At 36.2% G+C, this 22,710-nt stretch overlaps 1 protein-coding gene across 4 annotated transcripts; it reads left to right on the forward strand.

The window, feature by feature from the left end:
• Positions 1 to 873: 873 nt before the first annotated feature.
• Positions 874 to 11,643, forward strand: pitx2 (paired-like homeodomain 2). 4 transcript variants are annotated; one of them, XM_039664506.2, is made up of 5 exons: positions 874 to 1,099; positions 2,870 to 3,067; positions 5,098 to 5,165; positions 9,352 to 9,551; positions 10,419 to 11,643. In XM_039664506.2, the coding sequence occupies exons 3-5, from the start codon at positions 5,120 to 5,122 to the stop codon at positions 10,980 to 10,982; spliced, it is 810 nt and encodes a 269-aa protein (XP_039520440.1). In that variant the 5' UTR covers positions 874 to 1,099; positions 2,870 to 3,067; positions 5,098 to 5,119; the 3' UTR covers positions 10,983 to 11,643. The 4 variants fall into 4 exon arrangements, with proteins under 4 accessions (XP_039520440.1, XP_039520439.1, XP_039520441.1 ...); XM_039664505.2 differs by lacking the exon at positions 874 to 1,099 and having other exon boundaries at positions 2,697 to 3,067; XM_039664507.2 differs by lacking the exons at positions 874 to 1,099; positions 2,870 to 3,067 and adding an exon at positions 4,928 to 5,006.
• The last annotated feature ends 11,067 nt before the right edge of the window (positions 11,644 to 22,710 follow it).

Consider the following 22,710-nt stretch of genomic DNA (forward strand, 5'->3'; position numbering starts at 1 on the left):
CAACACTGGAAATATCATAAAAACTGTGTGAAGACAGTAGTGTGCGACCACCCCTGTTTACGATAATTGTTTGAATATAATATGAAGCAGTACTGCGATTATAATTTGGGTTACGGCAATAATCTGTCAAATTACAGCAGTTTTCTGGTTGAGCAAACAGAGCTTCTTGTGTATTGAATAGTATCATAATGAAACATACAATTATTTCTTGTTTCTCCCACAGCCTGACATACTAAGTCATGTTTAATTGATTCCTTGTGTGAAATTCAGTTCACCCTTAATTATCCAAACTGAACAAAAGCAAAAAAATAATTTGTTATGCTGAAGTAATTACCCAGCATGTCAAGGGGTCTAAACTGTGATAGAAATAGATCTTTCACACCTTCTGTCTTTTGCCATAGTCTAATCAGTGCACTGTACCAAGAAACATGTTGAAAACGAAGACAATTTCATTTGATGGAGAAAAAAAAAACGTTTTATGGGGGCATGAGAAATATTCTGTCATTTATTTTATATTGTTACTAAGATAAACAAGACACAGTGACATCTCAAAAGACACAAATCATCCATGCAAACTAGTCCAGAGCCAAAAGCTGAAAATAGTTCAGATCCAGTGATCCAGTTTCAGAAGTTAATATACTGATTTTGGCTAATATGATTCTGAATGCTATTTTAACTATTGGCTGGTGCATGTACCATCTGGACAATTAAATCATGCAAACATCACTCAAAAGTTCACCTTTTTTTGACCTCGATTTCTAGGCTATGCATGCCATTATATTATCAATTAAAAATGATGCACCACATCAGTATTATCATGGAGAGGTGTGTGTGTGCTTGTGAAGTCTTTGAACAGAGTTTTGCTCGGTTCATTTCAGCCCACACGTTAGCCCTCTGCGATATTCTTTCAAGTGTCCTTCTACGACGCCGAAGATGACAACAGCGAATCGATAACGAGGCAGAAATGTAAAGAAGCCGCCGGTCTGCCCCCGAGGCATGAAGATCTTCGAGCGACCCCGTTTTCTGAACTTTTGGGCATTCCTTTGCAAGGCTTTTTCAGCGTGAGAAAGCAGAAGGCTCCAGCTGCTGCCAGATGAAGGTAAGAACGAACGACGTAAGGGCGCATCGCTCCCACGGAACCGCTGTTCGGATGAGACGGATGTGATCGACCTTCACTCGATCACAAAATATGAGGGTTCTTCAACGGTTCTTTAATGCACATCAGGTTTAGATAAAAACCCTGTAATCAATTTTCTTAGCTGTACGATTAAAAAGTTATTACTATAGACTATTATTAGGCTATGGTTCACCAGATTTCTATGGTCTTTAAAATTACAACAAACGGATTTTCTAACGAAAATGTATTTTTGTGGAACCATTTTGATTGTAAACTTTTAAGGCAGATTTACGGAAATGAGGACTGTGGTTACTAAACAATTTTCGTTATTAAGCCGTATTAAACGATTACAAAAACAGCTTTACCTCATTATTGGTAAATTATCAAATATAGGCCTATGGCTATTTTTGAAGCAACAATTTAAATACTCTTTGCATGTAGTTACGGAGGTTGTGGGGTGCTTATAGATTAATCAAATTGATTTTATTTGCAACAAACAAAAATATGCTCATTAAGAGTTTTTTTTTCTTCCTTTTTTGCAGCAGATAATAGGCTAACCATCAGTGTGCAGAATTATAGATAAACATGCATGTCATTTTTAGGCTCCCAGGCCTATTAACGCTGTGAAAGAGAGAATATTCCAACACAGGCTTGGGAATTCCCCAATGGCCGAGCGCATTAATTACTCGCGTAATGGGTGTATGACCCACAATGTAAAAAAAGGATTATGCGCGCGTGAAACCTTCGTCCGGTCTGCTTTGCTCGCATGAGATGCAGATGGAAACCAGTCCGGTGCACGCAGATCTTTAAAGATCGTTTGCATTCAAGCCAGCTGTTCACTTCATTTTAAAACCTGTCCAAAACTGTTTAAACGCACACACACTTTTCAACACAAGTTAATAGGCTATTTTAAATTATAGCATAGTTAGATTATATATTTAAAAAAATAATAAAAAAATCAAACTTACTCAATTTATTGTCTGCGGATAGTATAGCATCTCATCAGCAGGCCTTCTCACTTTTATAAAAACTAGACTGTCAAGATTACCTGATCTATAGGCCAACTAAAAATAGCCAAACTATATATATATATATATATATATATATATATATATATATATATATATATATATATATATATATATATATATATATATATACACATACATATACTAAATTTAAAATAAAAATAAAAAGACAGAAGTAGAAAAAAAAACTTTGCACTATTTTAGCTTAGGCGTGTACAATTAAAAAATATTATTTTTTTCTTTTTAAATGTCATTCTGTATTTGTATGTTTATTGTCAGCCATTTAAATTAAATTGAATATCTTAAATTGATTGATATTTACCCATGACAGATTTAGCGTTCATCGGGTTGATATTGTTCGTTAACGTATAGCCTATCGTGTTTTAATGGCTGATTTGTTGTCTAATTTAGCCTACCGTTTCGCATCACAAAGTTCACCCCTTACACACACTCTACGCGTTGGTTGTGCATACAAACACACCCACTGTGGCACGCATGCACACGCACGCGCCTATACACACAAACTCTCACTCACGCCCACGCGCTGACAGTCAAAGCTCGTGAGAGGGGGGGAAATGCACCACTCTCTGCGTCTTTGTGCGGAAAAAAGTTGCGGTCGTGGAAGCTCTGCAGAAAATATGAGTTGCTAAAGCAACTTAATAGTTTGTAGCTTAAGACACTCTGGGTTAAGGTAACAGATGTCTGTTTTCGTATTCTTTGAAAGAACCCAGAAATAGCCCTAATCGTTCTCACTGGGGAAGAAGAGGTTACGTTTCTTTTGGACCTTCTAGCAACAGTTTATGTACCCGGACATCATCAAGGACGAAGATAAACTTGTTCGGAGGTGTGGAATTTATATTTAAAAAGAAAAAGAAAATCAAGACTGGCACGGCTGCAAAGCGCCGCTTTTCAACAACCACTGGTAAGAGCATGACACCCTATCGTGAATGTGAGACAATGCAAGTGAAGGAATTCGTTCCACCTCAGGGTTGCAAACCATGGGTGAACTTCAGCTTTAGTGTAGTTAGATGGAGAAGCATGATAAGTGATGCTCTGGCAGGTCTCACCTTGACTTTGCAGTTGATAATAATATGTCGTTAACACGGTGAGGCAAACGGGACAAGGATAACTTTATACTTAAAGCGTGTAATTTGCATTAAGACATGTATTACGGGTTTTTATCAGCAGAAATAAATCGCGCTAACGAAATTTGCTTTCAAAACAACTTTAAATAGCTTACATTTTTTTTTTTAAATAGCCTACTCGTAGCAACTAAAATGAATCATTTTTGTATTAACATTTGCAATAAATTGGGTAACTAAATTAAGCATTTTAATTAAAATATGAAAATTAATAATTATTATTCATAATAGTACATTTATGCAGATACAAACCTTATGGTTAAGTATTTACGTAAACTAATACAGTATTTTCATTTTGTTTAATTAGCTGTAAATCAAGTTTCGCTTAAAATAAAATCACACACAAGAACTAAAGTAAATCACCTTAATATTTTAAGCGTAAGACTACGTTTATTATGGTATTATCCCTAATATTAACTGAAGACAATATAACCAATTAAAAATAAACCTTTTACCAATTAATCATTGGAACAAATGACAACAATAATAATACAAATATCAACATGAGTTATAGTAGTTTTCTCTGTTCTTGACAGTGTAAACTGTTTTAAATAGACTGAAATTATTAATAAATAAAAAAATGCATTAGAAAAATCTTCAAGTTTTTCATACATATTTTCCTCTGTTGATGCGCTCCAATAGCCACTGATAGCCACGCATTGATGTAGCCCAAATTATAGCCTAATCTTATTCACGTCACACGCGTGTGTGTGTCTGTCTATACCTTTTCCAGTCTGAAACTTACCTTGCTAGAGTATTTATCATGACGTTTGTAAAAAAAAAGAAGGTTTATGAAACAAAACAAACCTACAAGTATAAAAGAGTCGAGATACATAAAACGGAACGAGTGCCCTGTTGGCCTATACCCACTCAGAAGAACGAAATAAACAACATTAATGGGTAATTTCTCACTTGGACTACTTAGAAATAATTTAGACACTTATTTGGAAACACTTACTTTGTGCTATAACCTCAAAATAGGTTTTAGCTAAGATGAATTTCACCATCACATTAGGATATTTGCATATTAGGCCTACTCAGCACACTTATACAAAGAAACGCACACAAATTTAATTTCCAGAGTCTCAAGCCTTTGACTAAAGGCACAGATGCGACTGCGAGGCATGCAGGTGATATAAGGGGAGGGCTAAAATAAAGCGTTGCATTCGGAGAGAGAAAAATGGAGAGAGAAAACGGTTAACAGCAGGATTGCATGCAAATTTCCGCCTGAAATTATCATAAGCAAACAGCTGAAGCCTGGGCTAATAAAGGCCCATCTGTGTTACTTCATATCGGGTTAGTATAGAGCTACGATAATGAATTTTGTAATATCCAAGCGACAGACATCTCAATCAGAGACTAATCCTCTGATTTTACCGCGGAATCACTCAACTTCGTGCGCTCAAACTGCTCTCTTTCTCTCACCGACACACGGTGCACTGTCTCTCTCCCTCTCTCTCTCTCTCTCTCTCTCTCTCTCTCTCTCTCTCTCTCTCTCTCTCTCTCTCTCTCTCTCTCTCTCTCTCTCTCTCTCTTTCTTTCTCTCTCTTTGTGCGTTGTTTTCATGTGTGCGTTTGGAGACACGAGTCTTAATTAGGAGGGACTCGAGCAAGCGCTAAGGGATTTCAAAACAAATTATGAGGAATGTGCACATCCAATTACAGACAGGAACCATCCAATATATTACAATAGATTTGAAGTATATCAGTGGCCCGTCAGGTCAGATAGCTTATGTGAAGTGAAGGGATGGACATTATATATAAAACAATTATATATAAAACAATAAATTAACGTTTCTCTTTTTTCACAGGTTCTTAAAAGTAATCTATCAAATGGACTCCCACTGCCGCAAACTTGCATCAACCTGTGCTCAATTAGGTAAGATGATCTTGAACGACGAGCCACCCTCCTTGTTATTTCTCCAGAGAAGGTCTGGATTCATAAAATACGTTTAATTTGTTTAACAAAAACACATCTACATTGTCTGACCTTTAAATATCGCAGGTATAAAAACGGCTCTTTAAAGTGTGAGTAAAACACCTTTGATGGTGTTTGACTTATGGCTGGTTATAGGGAACTCGGCCATTGGACGTTTATAGTCAAAGATGGACATCTGGTGGTAGGACAGTATCATACAAGATAACCCGTAGCAGATCCTGACTGGGAATTGATAATTTTACAGCCAAATTCGGTCTCATTTTAGAGATTTATGGTTTCTAAAAAAAAATAATAAAAAATACTGATCTGATTCTTCGAAATGCATGGTAATGTAGTTAGGTTATCAAGTGCGTTCTCAATGAAATGATGCAAACGTATATCTCTTACAAGGTTCTAAATACAAATTTGATACAAGTAATATAAATTACATTCCAGTCTGATAGACGCAGGTAGATTAAACGCAAAAACTGCACAATTTTCTCCACTATAGGCTACGGTATAATTTGCCGCACAAGGACAAAAAAAAAAAAAAAAAAAAACTTAGACAAATCATATTAAAGTTGTTGGGGGGGGGGGGGGGGGGGACTGTACGCCTACAGGCTGATACTTAATGCGTGCATCATTAAGCTAATTAAAGCAAACTGAGAACAACCCACAAAACTTATTAAATCGCATTAGTTTGCCATTTCCCATTGGCTATGGTATGGTATGATAGGCTATGTGAAACGATGCAATTTCAGCAGAGAAGAGATAAAGGAGAAAGTGCATAAAAATGCACACAGAAAAGTAAGAGGGAAAAGACATTCGAGCGACTTGATTACCGACAATCTCGTCGCCGTTGCAGTAATATATGCAGCGCTTGTTAGAAAGACTCGGGGGAAAAGTAAATGTGTAATGAAAGCCTCCTCGTGAGGAGGAATATACTAATGGAAGAATCTAATGTCCTCTTAATCCTATGGAAAAGGCTTTGTCGTCTCCCTCATATTGACTGAATTGGTAATTAATGGCTCTGCGGTGTGCCATGGCCAATAATCCACAGCAGGCAGTGAGAGCGCTCTGAAGAATTTTGAGGGTCCAGAATAAATACAGAGCAACAATCCAGTCCAGCCATCAGTGCGTTTAACAAAAATCGAACTTTCGCCTACGGAATTTCAATGCACACAATTTTCAAGAAATTTTAATTGTGCGCATTGAAATTCCATAGGCAAACGTTGTAGTTTAATTTAATTTTATTTATTTTTTAGGTTTACTAAAATCATTCATATTATTCAGTCTATGTGAGGTCCAGAATAATCATGGTATTTTTGTAATGCCTGTGTTTTTAGATTGTAGTAAAATTTGATCTAAGAAATAAAAAGAGTGATTTGGCTACTTATAATTGATACAAATCAATTATATATAAATTATTCAAATTGGTCGCAACTTCTAGAAATAAAGAAAATAAAACTGAATGGCATGTGAGACAACAGACCGAATTTTAATAATAAGCAATGTCTGGGCGCAATGCGTTGAACACGAGGTCACATCATCATGCAAAAAGACAGGTATAAATACAAGATTTGTCGGGTCCAGGTCATGTATTACGGCATAAATGAATATCCAGTACGAAGAGCGGGAGCTGAATCAGTCAATGATGGGGTTGGTCGAGTCATTTTCATAAGCACCTGACTGTCTTTTCTTTTTTCTCCGTTTTGTTTTAATGTTCGACGTTTCAAGTAATTTTACAAGACAAGCAGGGAAGCAAAAATGTAAATATCATTGCTTCACTAATTGCCGTATTATTATTATTATTATTTTTATTTAATAATTATGAAAGGTCTAATCAACTGCTTTAAATTATATCGGATTGGCTGCCTCTCCTAGTTTCTATTTTTTTTTATAAACACATTTAATATTTTCATTTGAATGAAATATCATCAGAATTTTAGAATAAATCCAACCATTTTTTTCTCTCATAACAAATGCTTCTCCCCTGTAATAATATACACTAATTTATAATATAAAGTTAAATGGCAAAATGGAGAATAATTTAACATGATTTAGGGCTAAGAAAAAAAGTTTTCTTTTTATTAAAATAATGCAGTTAGTTGTAATAAAGTTTTGAAGGAACTCATGACAACAAGGTGAAGAAGCTTGAAGTCATTAAAAAGCCCAGTTAAAATTCTTAGGCAAATAGGCGTCTTATCAGATTAAATGTTATAATCAAGGCAAAGTGAGCACCTTTCTCTCGCGAAGTAATCACGGGCCCGAGGCGCACAATTATATCTCGCCAAAGTGCTTGTCCATACATCAAATTAGCCTATCTGATATTTCTATTTACTTTATAAGCTTATAATTATCATTTAAACAAAATGAAATAGACCTACTGTTTGTTACCAATGAATTTAACGAGGCCTTTGTTAACTCACTGTGGCCAAGAATCGTCCAATTACACGTAAAAAGCGGAACTTTCATGATGCGCATCTTCTAGAGCGTCATTATCACCAGGCCTATGTTTTCTTATTGTGTTGTGGCATTTGCTAATGAGATTATTTTAAATTTAACAGACTTGAGTTAAAACGCGAATAATATGATGTTTTCTAATTCCTGTAAATTTTCTGCTGAGAAAAGGTTGACACGTTTTGAGCGCCAGGTGTGCTATGAACAATTTTATGGACTTTTGACATATTTTGCCTTCTCTAAAGTCACTGAATGCAGTGTCTCTTTATTTACATGCTTTTGGAGGATGGAAAGCATCTTGAAATGAACAGGCTGCATTTTCTAATTTCTAATAGGGCCGTTTCTTAGTCTGTTGGCCATAAAAGCTCTCATGTATAGAGTCTAAAGTTCCGTCAGATTGTGGGCGGAGTTGTTGTGACGTCACGACGCATAGAGCAGCTCGGTTGGACGGATAGAGGGACAGCTGAAATGAAGAGCGAGCGCTGTGATGTGCAAGAGAGTGTGTGTATGCAAGTGGATATAATATCACATACCTGTCCCTGTCACTCCGGCTCTTCTTGTAGCTCTCTGCTGAAACTATCTTTTTACCCAGCCGAAAGAAAAAAAAAAACTTTAACTTTCTTTAGCACTGGGTTTATTTTAGCGATTTAAAGCCGTTTGTGGAGTGTCGCTTTGAGTGGTTTAATTGGAAAAGGAACCCTGACAACGCTTGCCGATAGCCAACTTCACTACTGGACACATTCAATGTTTTTATTTATTTATTTTGTATGCACTATTTGTGATCTTCGCTGAGGAAGTAATAGCTGCTTGCGAACCCTCCGTAAAACTCTTGTATTGTCCATGACCTCTATGAAGGATCCGTTGAGTTTGGACCACCATCACCATATTACCGGGAGCAAACACGCGCCGCTTGCGATGGCCTCTAGTCTGCAACCGCTTCAGCGGTCTGTGGACTCGAAACATAGGCTGGAGGTGCACACGGTTTCAGATACCTCCAGTCCAGAGTCCGTAGGTAAGCCCTGGTCCTCTGAAGAAATGTTTAACTCGATCGTGCTCGGTTTTGGTGTCAGTTTTCATGAGCTGCTGCCTTTGGAAATAAACTGTTTAAAACTACTTTAAACAGAGCCAGTTATAGTGTGAGGCATGCAAATATCAAGACATGGAACTGGCAGTTAGTTGATTCCTAGGGCTATATTCATAAGTCATGCCCTTTGACAGGACTTTATTTACTTATATTGTGTGTGGAAAATGTGGACTTTTCACAAATGTTTGCACTGTGGCAATTTTCTATAGGCTACTGCAGACATTCCCCAACTCCAATAGGCTATTTCTTTCTTCGCATGGTGAAAAAGACATATTGCGTTCTTTGTCGTTAAAATATTTTCTAAATCTTAATTTAAGAGCATTTTTATGTGAGCCTCTTTTATCGTAACTGCTGCCAGAATAGGATGTTAGACATCAGCGATTATAAGAAAATAGTCACGGAACATCTTTACATTTTTCCCGTTTTGTTGTTAGGGAACCTATTTTGATATGTTACCATGATGTCAAATATTTTCAATTCAATAAAACGGAATTAGAGATTTGTCTCCCTCACACAGACTTCTCATATGTGTCAAAAAGCCTGAAGCTGGTTCCTCTTAAATTAAATAATTATTTAAAAATACTATATTATTTTTCATTGCAGATAAAGAGAAGGGACAGAGTAAAAACGAAGATACGACTGATGACCCATCGAAAAAGAAGCGACAGAGGCGGCAACGAACGCATTTTACAAGCCAACAGCTCCAGGAACTGGAAGCCACTTTTCAGCGGAATCGCTATCCGGACATGTCCACAAGAGAGGAGATCGCCGTTTGGACTAATTTAACAGAGGCCAGAGTCAGGGTAAGTTTGAAAAGTGAAATGGCATTGAAATAACATGTTATTACATAGCCCTAAAAAATGAATAATTGATTTTTCTAATCAAAAATTAATTCTAATCAAATTCTATATTTTATAACCCTATAGCCTACTGAATTGAAAGAAGCCTAAGCATAAAACAATTATTTTAGATCAGGCTTATAATATGTCCACTTAAAATAATATAAATTCTTAAAATAATAATCAGCCTATCACACTTTATACTACTGTGCCTTAATCATTTATAACCTGTAGGCCTATTTAAACTTTTTCAAAAAGTCTAGACCTTGTTTTATAAGGCTAGGCTAGCCTATTTAATTACAGGCGCTACGCGTTGCTAAAATTTCGTGACGTTATTGTAAGTTACATGCTAAATACGACTTGTTTGCAATCAACACAAGTGACACCCTAACGATGACCTTAATGGAGTCACACAGTTGCTTTTTAAGAGGTGTAAAGCTTGTATTTTGTGATTGTCATTCTCGTGTAGTAGTACTTAAGGTTAGTTTGTCTCCGCCTGCTTAGAGAGAATACACATTTGAAGCGTCGGCCGGCTCATTTACCGCTAAGAATGGATGTGTATTGGGATTCCCGGGATCAGACAAGATTCCGGGTGACTGATAAAAAAAAGCGACTTAATTAGGGAAGCAAACTGAGTTTGACACCACCACCATCCATATCATTAATCAATATCAACTAAAAGAAACCGTGTAGCAGTGGTTAATTCATGTTGTTCTAATGCATACGGTGACAGCAGTTCTGAAATCGGCTAATTGTCACTTCCATAGATAGGAATTAGCCTAACTATGTTGGCTAATTATAAATGTAAATTATTTACTACATTTGTTGCAGGTGTGGTTCAAGAATCGACGGGCAAAATGGAGAAAAAGGGAGAGGAACCAACAGGCAGAGCTGTGTAAAAACGGTTTCGGCCCTCAGTTCAACGGACTCATGCAGCCCTACGATGACATGTATCCCAGCTATACGTACAACAACTGGGCTGCAAAGGGGCTCACGTCGGCCTCTCTGTCTACCAAAAGCTTCCCCTTTTTCAATTCCATGAACGTCAATCCGCTGTCGTCTCAGACCATGTTCTCCCCACCTAACTCCATCTCCTCAATGAGCATGTCCTCCGGTATGGTTCCGTCTGCTGTCACCGGTGTACCCGGATCAAGCTTAAACAGCCTCAATAACTTGAATAACCTCAGTAACCCTTCTCTAAATTCGGGGGTTCCCACGTCAGCGTGCCCTTACGCCCCTCCGACACCTCCTTATGTTTACCGGGACACTTGTAACTCCAGTCTTGCCAGTCTGAGACTGAAAGCCAAGCAGCACTCGAGTTTTGGATACGCGAGCGTGCAGAACCCGGCCTCCAATCTCAGCGCCTGCCAGTACGCAGTGGATAGACCGGTGTAAGGGACGTAGAATTTACAATCCTGAATCCCAGGAACGAGAGACTACACTTTTTGTGTCAGGGGCACTAGAAGAATAAACCACTGAAACGCGTCCAATCCTGTGATGGAATGTCAAGCGGGAACGGAAGGCAAACGCGCCATTTCTAATAAGATTTGTTCTCTACACTAGCAAGTGCACACTAGCCAGTGAAGAGTTTAGGATACCAGAATGTTAAAAAAGAAAAAAAAAAATCATTTATTTTGACGTTTCAATTTTTGGACAGTAATTGACTGAAAGGTTGTATATAAGCTGTATACATTATATCTTAATATCATCTCCAATTTGTAGAGGCGAAGGCTGTAACTCTTAAGCATTTTCGAGAATTCAGTTTAACACAGCATGTGGAAAACGTACAGGAATCATGTCTTGCTTGCGATCAAGGGAATGTACATACTAAACGCACCAGTCGTGTGTGATATCATAAATTTATTATTAAATATCTGTGTGAATATAGATTTAGAATAGCAACCCTGGGTAATAATACGCAAATGTTTCTGCGAAATGAACTTGGTTTTTGCTCTGTGTATAATATTTGTTACGGAATTTTTGTTTCGTTTTTCAACATCCCAAAAATAAACTATTGTGTTTTATTTAATGGAAGTAAATATATTGTTCTAAACCATTTCAAAACGTTTTCTTCACAATTATTGCATTCGCCTGGTTGCATGCAGCACACATTGTTGCTTTGTGGCATTTCTAAGGTTTATAGAGAGAGTGTGTGAGAGAGAGAGAGATGTGGGGGTATCTAATACACATCAGCGTGACATGAGAAGTCCGGTGAAGAGGGCGAGATGTCCCGAGCAGATTAGGAGTCGAATATACAAGACTGACTTATGCTGGGCCTCCAGTGCTCACCGATGCTTGAAATAACATTGCAAGAAGATCGGAACAGACTGGACCACACATCACTGAACCTTCTGCCGGCTAAACTCCTTTAGAATAAAATAAAATATGAAGTGATACCCAATGGCGGTCCAAGATTAAGCACATCAGATCGTGAGTTGAAAACGAGGCTCGTATCTCATACGAATTATAAATGACCTTATAATATATAAAGTGCCATTTCTGTGCAAACAAAACTGTACTTCTTATCAGACTCAAAGCAGGCGCGTAATTAAAACTAATAGCGACATCGAGTGTCAATTGACTGTCTGTTTGTAAACAAAGAAAGCTCGCTGCCTCAAATTACTGTATAAAAACAAAAGGATACAATAAATAACGAGTGGAAAGAGGGAAATGTCTCGTGCTCATAATATTACTGCTATTGTAAAGATTATTAAAGTCCAATATAATGAGTTACTTGTTCTGTTTCTCGGGAAATATTTACATTGTCACTATTGTTAGGCACTGTTGTCCATCATTAGCTGAACTGAAGCATGCAGCGGATAAAAGACCTCTATAGCGCAGTCAATCTCATTGATAGAAGAGCAATCAAAACAAAGAGAGGTATGCTACAGAGACAGGCGTGTGTTTGAGTGTGTTTCTGTCCATGAAAGTCATGTCACAGCGCGTAGATCAGTGAACATTTATTCTACTTTGGGTATAGTGTGGTTGGAACAACACAAGCGTGCTGTTTAACATGAATGCTCTCATATAGACTAATGATGATTAATGAGGCAGACAGAACAAGGGTGGAGGAAATTGTAAAATTGAATGCTACTATTACAGTAAGCCTATTCAAAATAAGTATGGCTGCAGAAAGAAAACTAAACGCCCAGGCTGATTTAAAGCGTCTACATTAAAACAACCAACGTTTGTCTAAAATCCACAAAACATAAATCAGTCATTTTCAGGTGTACACATTCCTGATTCTCTCAATGAAGAGCTAACAGGCCTAAATTATTCATTCCTAGCAACATGACGGTCTGGGGTCCCAATACACATCTCAATAAACACTGTGAGCGGGGGGCCCACGGGAGCAATACAGAGCAGATCCAGAGAGGAACCCCTCAGTCGGCCTAAGAGCAGACAGGAAAGCTGTTCCCTTTATTCTCTAGAAGACTGCATAAAGGTAAGGCATTTTAATGCGCATTATCAGCAGAAAACTAAAAACATGTCCTTGCATGACGAAGTGAAGCGCCAAAAGTTTGCATTCATTCTAGGCTAACTCGAGTTTTCTCAGGCTTTCCTGCAGTGTCTTGCCGTGTTCTTGATTATTTTATGTGCCGACAGAAAAAAGTCGTTTCTTTCGGGACAACGTTGTGAAAATGTGCAATCAAATAATACCAGACGCAGAACATTTCTTTTACAGCTTGAATTATTTATTTATTTATTACTTTTTTATTTTTATTTTTTTTTGCTATCCAAAAAGTCCATGCAACAGTTTGAACGCAGCTGACAAGTAGGCGTATGCTACGTTTGAATGTAAAGTGATTTAGTAGCCTATTAATTCCAATTTTCTACTTCTAAAATTACTGTAACCCTTAATGCATCTGTCTTTTCTACAGTATTTAAAAATATTTACATAGCAGAACTAGTCTAAATATAGCCTTTCTCGGCGGCTGCAAATGTCCTTCCCGATCCTAGACTATTGTGTGACTAGCCTACATAGGTATCACTTCTGATTTCCATAATAACTGGAAATGTTGGTATTTACACGGTGCTATGGTCTCCTATTCGTTTTTTTACCCTAACCCTAACCCAACTTACAATTCAGTGGATAATTCAGTTGTAGCCTATTTTAAACGCATATGTCATGTTTTGCATTGATAAGGGGAACAGGCTTCTTTTTTTCCCTTTTGCTAGGCTAAATGACTAACATGCACCAAATAACAACAAAACTATTTTTATATCCCTACACAAAATTATTTAAATTCCTCATACGCCTATCTGAACCAAGGTGTAATAATTCTGGACTAGTCGAATACTAACAACAATTAATTAACAGCTGAGAAAATAAATAATTGCGTTAATAGATTATGCTGAAAGTTTAACTAACAGCTTAGGCTAGGCGTAACGCTTATTTTTATTGATGATACAATTAGATATAGCGTTAAAACATTAAGTAATACGTAAAAACTGTTTAGTAAAATTACAGATATGATAATTAGTGGCCTATATTATGTTGCAAGAGGATAGGCCAAATTTGTAGCACATTTTCCAAATACTTTGCTCGTGGCCAGATTACCTAAAATCCCGTTTAAGTCGGTTTGTTGTCATCGTCGCTGCATGAGTATAGGCCCTAAATTGATAAACTGAACGGCGTTGTTCTTACCACCCCATCTGGGCAAAAATCACAGATTGTCCAATCAGAGAGCAGAGATTTAAGCGCAAGGTCGGGGTGGGATGACCTCCCACATTCTCGCGCTTACCTAGTCCTCCATTGAGCAACAATACTGACTGACCTGGAACACATTCAAAATTGAAAGAAATGCAACAGTTCATATTTCCAAGTTATTTAATAAAATGTTTACGTTTTCGCAATACCACTTTTTGTAATGTCCCATTACAAATCAGCCTTACAATCAGTACAAATTGGTATTTCTGTAGAATAACAATATTGGAAATAGGCCAATCAATCAGCTGACATTTGGCTATTTTGAGATGATTATTGGCACCATCCAAAACCAGGTGCCCACATGGCTAATTAACATAAAGGTTATGTAACAGTTCTAAAATCCACTGACAGTCATGTCATTTGATGATTAACTTTCTATTTACCAAGTCAGTACAGTACAACAGAAGAATTAATTAACTTTCAGACGAATGAGATGTGCATTTCATCTGCAGGGTTACTGTATGCCTCGTTCAATATCTGAAATGCATGTCTCTCTTGTCTATTAAGTAATGCTAATGCACTAGAGGAATGAGCACAGGCCAGGTGGTGCTGACCCAAAAGATCCTCCAGTCACTATGTGCAAACCCACTGACTGAGTTGAAGGTTTTCTAAAGAGTGAGCAAACATAGAATAGGGTGAGCTTGAATTGTTAAAGAGAATGTATGTGAGGATTATGGGTGTGGAAAATGTCACATATCATTGCCTTTAGTTAAAAGGGCTAGTTCACCCAAAAATGTGTGATTTTGTATGTATTGTATGTTTTTTTTTTTCTTCATCATTTACTCTTGATCCAAACTGTATGACATTCTTTCCTCTGTTTTTTTTTTTTTTTTTTTTTTTTGTCTGAAAGTCAGTGTGGGGTTCTTTAGGGCTGCTTTCATTGTTCACTGTATGGAGAGAGAGAAAGAGAGAGGTAGAAAGGAAAACTTTTGTTTTCTACAGAATAAATCATCTCGTAAAGGTTCGAAACAAATACATGACAGAATGTTCATTTTTAAGATCCATTCGATGAAGAAAAAGACGTAGTCATGATTACATGCTTTCTTACATGCTTTCTATAAGGCAACTATGTGTCTGTACCTGCATTTATAGATGTGCGTAGAGAACGTATCTGTTATTTTTGTGTTTTGTGTATGCCTGCTGGCATATTGCTAAAATGCAAGTCTACCTTTTCATCTGATGTGCTTGTGTTTCGTTGGTCAAGGTGTATGTCCCTTTCTTAGAATGTGCCAGAGCTTGTGTGTATCCGTGTATATATCCTATCCCTCGACATGCTTGAGTGTTGGTTTTTGTGTATTTGGGTGTGTGTGTGTGTGTGTCTGACACGGCCCTGCCTTTGATGAGTTGAGTGTGACGCCTGGATGGCTTCTCTGGCCGCAGGCGTGCAGTGCTAGTGTGGGAGCATGTGAACGATCAGACATGGAGTAAACTTCCATGACTCAGACACTTCCTGCTTTCTCAACTTATATTAAAAAGAAACATCACAAATGTTTTGACTTTAAAATGAGGAATTCCACACAGCGAGTACCATGAAATCACAGACGCACGGATGTGTGTGGAATTAACAAAGATAGTTTCAATGAAGAGGGTGTATACTGCAGCTTTTCTTTATTGTTTTGGATTGGGAAGACAGTGACGGAGGACGGATGATGTAATGCAACACTTAAATAAAGCCTATAAGCTGTCCAGACTGCAAGAAGCTTTAATTTTGGATGAGGAGAGATACAGAAAATTTTCCCAAAATAACATCAGTGATTATGTTCTAATAATATTGTGAGGACGCAATTCATGTTGCCAGAACTTTACTGTTAAAAATACGGTAGGAACATTAATGGTTTTACAGACTTAACTTAAAATTTACAGTAATAAACCGCATTTCATTTTCTGATAAAATGTTAATTTACTAACCTTTTGAAAAAATGATGTCCGTTTTGTACTATTGTAATACACTGACGAACAGCAACCATCACAGCAGTGATGAATGACATGAGCAATCACAGCTCATTACAAGTAATCTTTCATTGGAGGATTAATACTTATAAAGAAGTTGCACAGTGTCATTCACACAAACATTAAACACCATTATGCTAACACACATGAAATTGCAATGCAATAAACTTTAATGTTGTTAAATTAATTGCAACATAAAACCCTAATGTACATAACTTACATTTATTTATTTCATATTAAATTTATTTACCATATATAGTATGAAAACTTTCTGTTAACCAATAAAAATGCTACAGTGCAAAACTGTTAAGTGTTAAAATCGCTATTATTTTTTACAGTGTAGAATGCACAAGTACCTACAAACATGTAACATAATGAGAGTAATAACTCAGGAATATTTAAATAGAAAAAATTGGAACACAAAGATATGGAAATATAAGAATAATACATATATTGTTTAATAACCAAATACCTATTGGCGGTTCTCTCATTAACAATTAAAAAAGGAACCTAGTCATAGGAAGAGCACACCTTAAAACAGACCAGAGTTCTACATAGGCGAAAATATATACACTTTTCATAATGGTGCTGTCAGTTTTGCATTTGCCATGCATGCAAACATTTGAAAAGCAGCCGGCAACCCACACAAAAGTTGACAAGTTAAGAGATGCAACCGGTATTGAATTGTGAGTCTCCAGTGCCTAAAGAATTAAGGGAAAGGTGAGAAGAGAATGAATGAATGACAGCATTGTGAAGCTCAGTGTTTGTAACAACAAGAAACTCCAGCTCTCTCAACCTCATCACCTTTCACAAATATGACATCAACAACTTAAGCCTTAATACATCAAATGTGAAAAAGGACAAGAGCATTAAGCCTCAAGCAAGACAACACTCAGGTGCTAAAAAATACAAGGCTATATGTTGACTGCATGAGAATGTTCAAAATGTCAGTTATAAACAAATTATGTTCTTAAAGCAGCGAGTTCAAATGCAGGATGTTCTGCAAAGTTGTATGTTAACGCATATCCGCAGACTAGTTTTAATTTTTCATAAGGAGACATGTTTGAACCCGCAGCCGGCCTAAAAAACCAGTCAAAGCAATCGCCAGCGATTCTTTTTCAAACATCCTCCTCATTACGTGCCACAGTTTACGCTCCAAAATCCTGCTAATCTCAGTGGAAAGATGGCGTGAGCTGATCGACATTAATGGATTTGTAGATACGGAAGTGTAAGACACACACAGAGCAGAGTTTAGGAGTTAGGAGGAATTGTGCCTCATTGTGCTTTCTGCTTCATTAGCTCCAGTACAGAGCCTGTCAATGCATTTCCTATGTCTTGCTGCAGCAGGTGCAGTTTTTCTCTTTGAGATGCAGCAGGCCATTGTGAGTCCATTCTGAAATCTAGCTTCTTTTTTTTTTTAATTGAACTGAATTTGAATGTAATGAAACTAATAGCCTGACCATGTCATACCACTGTAAAAAATAATCGTGATTTTACGGTAAAAATGCTACAGTGCAAAACTGTTAATTGGTTAACAGAAAGTTTCCGTACTATATACGGTAAATAACTGTGATATTTTACTGTAAAATACCATTAAATTCACAGTTTTTGAAAGTGAAAAAGAACAACTCTGTGTAATTTACAGTGAAAAAAAACCAACATAAAATGGCATTCCCACAATTCCCTCTGTAACACTTCAAATTGTATGTATTTTTGTTGAAGTAACTAGTCATAGTTTTCTTGTTTGTTTTTTTCTCATCAGTTATGTACATTAGGGTTTTATGTTACATTTAATGTTGTTAAATTAATGTTTATTGCATTGCAATTTCGTGTATGTTATCATGATGGTGTTTAATGTTTGTGTGAATGACACTGTGCAGCTTCTTTATAAATATTAACCTTCCAATGGACGATTAATGAGCTGTGATTGCTCATGTGATTTATCACTGCTGTGATGGTTGCTGTTCGTCAGTGTATTACAATATCTTACAAAACAGATATAAATTTTTCAAAAGGTTAAAAATTTACATTTTATCAGAAAATGAAATGTGGTTTATTACTGTAAATTTTAAGTTAAGTCTGTAAAACCATTAACATTCCTATTTCCTACAGTAGGCTATTTTTAACTGTAAAGTTCTGGCAACCACAGCTGACGTTTTTACCGTAAAAAAAAAAAATACGGTTTTATTTTTTTGTACAGTTAGCGACCTATCTCTCAGTTTTCCTCCGGCCTGAAAACAGCCGGCCAATCAATGAACAGAGAGCAGTGACATAGACGCTAAAGTGCCCAGTTTAAGATTGTACCATTTAAGATTGTAGGCATTCTCTGATTGTATTTTAGGTTTGGGGAAATCGAAAACAATTCACTCTGTTGTTTAGCATATTCCCGGTATTTTCTAACTGAAGCCCGAACGATATTTAATTGTTTGTTAAATATTTTGAACGGAGGTGATGTTTAAGTTGGAGAGAGAGGTGATTGTGTTATGTGATTGGCTTAGGGGTTTTGCTGCAATAATGAATAACTAAAATAATTCCTGCAATTTGTTTATAAAATGTATTTTACTGACAAAAAAAAAAAAAAAAAAAAAAAAAAAAAAAACATACATTTGTAAAACCTTTTATAAAAGTGTTGTTCACCTTCACGACCAACAGGGGGCAGTGCAGCTAATCACATTAAGAGTAGAGACCCATAATTGAGAGTATTACACCATTTATAGTCCCACACATCTATGCTTATTTGTTACACAAGGACATTTCTAACAGATCTAATACTCTTTAACATTATAATACTCTTCTGCATCCTAACTGCTCCCTGATCCTCAGAATGTGTACTTACACAATTTGTTAAAGCTGTCACAACTTGATGATTAGCAAACAAGAGCAATAGATCAAAGGAAGATCACTCCCAAATTAAATGGTAATCATTGGTAATATGGCTACTATTTGTACATTAATTTAAGTATCAACATTACAAATTATATGATCAATAAATATTGATTTTTTTTTTACATTGGTTTAACTCATCAAAATAAGTTAAGCAATTTTTCAACTGATTTTTTTTAAAGTCAGTTTAATGTTATTTAAGTTGAAATGACTTAAACATCCAAGTTGATTGTACTTCATTTAAGGCAGCAACTTGTTTACAATATAATGCAGATGAATAGTATAATACATATTTACAGTCCTGTTTCGCATCTACCACAATAATAACTGGGTAATAGCTATATGTAAGTCCTAAACCCATGTCTAAACCTACTTACAGTGTACTTCTTTCTTGGTAAGTATTATATTATACCATAATATTAACATTATTGTAAATGTAAAGCAGACATAGCTGATAATTCACCATAGAACGGTTGTTTCGGTGTGTCACCACTAGATGGTGCAGTAGGTAGAAGACAAAAAGTGCAGTGCAAATTAATTGAGCAACAATAACAAAATAATATTACAATATAGATCATCTCATTACAATGCGTTACATTAATCTCCAGATTCCACATTGCATCTCTTAAATGATTGTACTATAATTTCATATATCAGCCTTTTACTGTAAATGTCTCTTTTAAATGACAAGTAACCATTCATGTTTAAAGGACAACCTTATTTACGCACACGACACCGTAACACCTTTGGCCCAATATCAAACAAGTTCTTTAACAACCTACAGCATCTGTCATGTTTAATTTGAGGATGACAAATGAGGATTGGATGCATCTGTGAAATCTGTTTCAAAGAAAAAGAAAATCAAGTAAAAAGTTCATTATGTTATTTGATTTGGCTCCATTGGACGGTACTAAAAAAATGAACTGGGTAAATTTATGTCAAACACTATTTGTTTTAAGGTGAGGCAATAAGGAGGCAATATTACTATATGAAGAGTTCAGATGCAAAAGCCTCTAAGTGCCATTTGAAATTTTCTTCTAGAATGATAATTTTTATCAACCTTGTATATTTACGTTCAGTGATTTCACTTAAATGGCAATGATAATTGCCTATTAATTGTTATTTAAGTGAAATTACTGAACTTAAATATACAAGTTTGATAAAAATCATCATTAAAGAAGAAAATTTCAAATGGCATTTAGAGGCTTTTGCATCTGAACTCTTCATATGTACCCGTAACCGTAGCTCAATAATAAGTAGGGCCTACATGTAGCTAATTATTACTCAGAACTTTTATTAAATACAATGTAACTGCATCACCTTAAAATAGTGTAATCACACATTTTGACAGATAAATTAAAATCACACAAAAAAATCTGACATCTAATAATGCATCTTCCTCTCTCCGCTGTGAGTGACTCACATCCATTCTCCTAGCCACACCCTCTGACTTTATTTAAATTGCAGTTTTCCTCCAAGTCTGTTAGCTGAACTTGCTGAACCTCTTCACCTGTACAGAGCACATGACATTCCTAAAGTGAAGTTCCTAAAGTTGAGTCAATGCAGTCCCTAGAATCAATACAACTCCTGTCCCCATGAGTTGAAATAAGCTCATAGTTGCTGGAGCTCCATAGAGGGGCCTTGAAGCAGCATGAGTGGCTTGTAATTGCCATTGACACAGATACTTGTGCATTTGAATTCATATGTAATTTATGAAACCAGCAGTAATGACATCAGAGAAATACAGAGCCCGTGTGTATAGTAGTTTGGCTATGTGTGTATTTCTCTGTAGCAGAGAACTTTAAATAAAGTTAAACTATGGTGATCTTTTTTTATAATATTTTAATATAAGCTTCAAGGAATAGTTCACACTAAAAATAAAAACCTTTATGAATTTCTTTCTTCTGCTGAACAAAAAAAAAAGAAGATATTTTGAAGAATGTGGGTCAGTTGATGGACCCCATTGACTTCCATATGGGTGAATGGGGCATTGGGCTCATCAACTGTTTGGTTACTGACAATCTCCAACCTGTCATACAGGTTTGGAACAACTTGATGGCGAGCAAATCATTTTTGGGGTGTGTAATTTAATCTTACGGGTAGTGGACACACCTGTGCATGTTGCAGGCCAAGCCCATAGGCATACATCCAAGAAACCATTTGGTTCATTTCTGTGGATTTCTTCCACACCACAGCAGAAAAAGAAATCATTTCTCCTCCATGCATGGTTGTTGGCTCTGATCTTAGGCTACCTTTAGAGAACTCATGCACCTGCTTATCAGATTACCGACACCAATAACTGAAGAATATTTAGACTTTTTGAGCATCCGTCAACATCAGGAATGATACTCAAAACTCAATAATTATTGATTTGAAAATTCAAACTTAATAGCAGACAGGACATGACAGCAGAAAGCGACATTCCTCATGCCACCAATGATACGTTCCCGTTCAAAGGTTTGGGGTCAATACAACTTTTTGAATGAAATTAATACCTTAATTCAGCAAGGATGCATTAAACTGATCAAATGTAAAAATAAAGACACTTATGCAACAAAAATATAAACACACATATTTAAGTAGCATGCCTGTTCATCAGCTGTGGTGCTCAACTCACTTTTCTTTTTAGTTTCAAAGAATCATATTAGAAAGACTGATCATGTGACACACTGACGATTGGAGTTATGACTGGAGTTAGAAAACAGTTATTTTAAATTGTAAAAATGAATCACAATATTACATTTTTACTGTATTTCTCATCACATTAACATTGGTGAGCATAATGTACAAGAGTATATTTTACATAATAGACCAATAGGTTGAATAAAACATGTAGTTCCTACTCTTCTGAAACCATTCTTGCAATGGAAAAATTAGACATAGACCTGTGTTGTATAAATGTCATTGGTTTGTGCTTTGCATATTTCTGAATGCATTAATAAATTAGGAAAACAATTTTAAATTTGTACCTACCTTATTCTTCAGCCTATTTTTACCATTTTCAGCATTTTAAAATTAGTGTCATCAAACAGCACAAATGAATTTATGGCAATGATGAAGTGACCAAAAATGCTAAACAAATCAAACTCTTATATTTTAGATTATTAAAATAAAAATAAAGTATAAATCTCAGCAGGCACCCAATATTTTTTAGGAGTGTACATGCATGCTGAACACATTTTATTTTTAATTTTAATTTTTTCATTTAATTTCGTATAATCTAGGATAAATGTATCTTAAACTGTAAAGAATTTTTGTTATGGTACAGTGGGACAGTGACCTGTCTATCTATATAATGTAAAGAATATACTAGCCTATAATACATAAAATTAAAAAAAAAAAAAATCCAGGTCACCGGGTTTAAGAACCTGTAAATAATGGATTGGTGAGAAATACATGTTAGGCTGATAGCAGTGACAGTTGATCTATGTTCACAAATAAGTAGCCTAGAGTCAGAACATCGACTGGAAATGATGGAAATGCCTCGTTAATGAATGTATGCCAAAGGTCATCGCAGTCTGAGATGACGACAGCTCCGGAGGATGCATCAGTTCTGCGGCATTAGGACCTTGCGCTCTT

Source organism: Pimephales promelas, chromosome 9 (genome assembly GCF_988280905.1).
Source record: "Pimephales promelas chromosome 9, fPimPro1.hap1.1, whole genome shotgun sequence".
In the NCBI taxonomy this organism is placed as follows: Eukaryota; Metazoa; Chordata; class Actinopteri; order Cypriniformes; family Leuciscidae; genus Pimephales; species Pimephales promelas.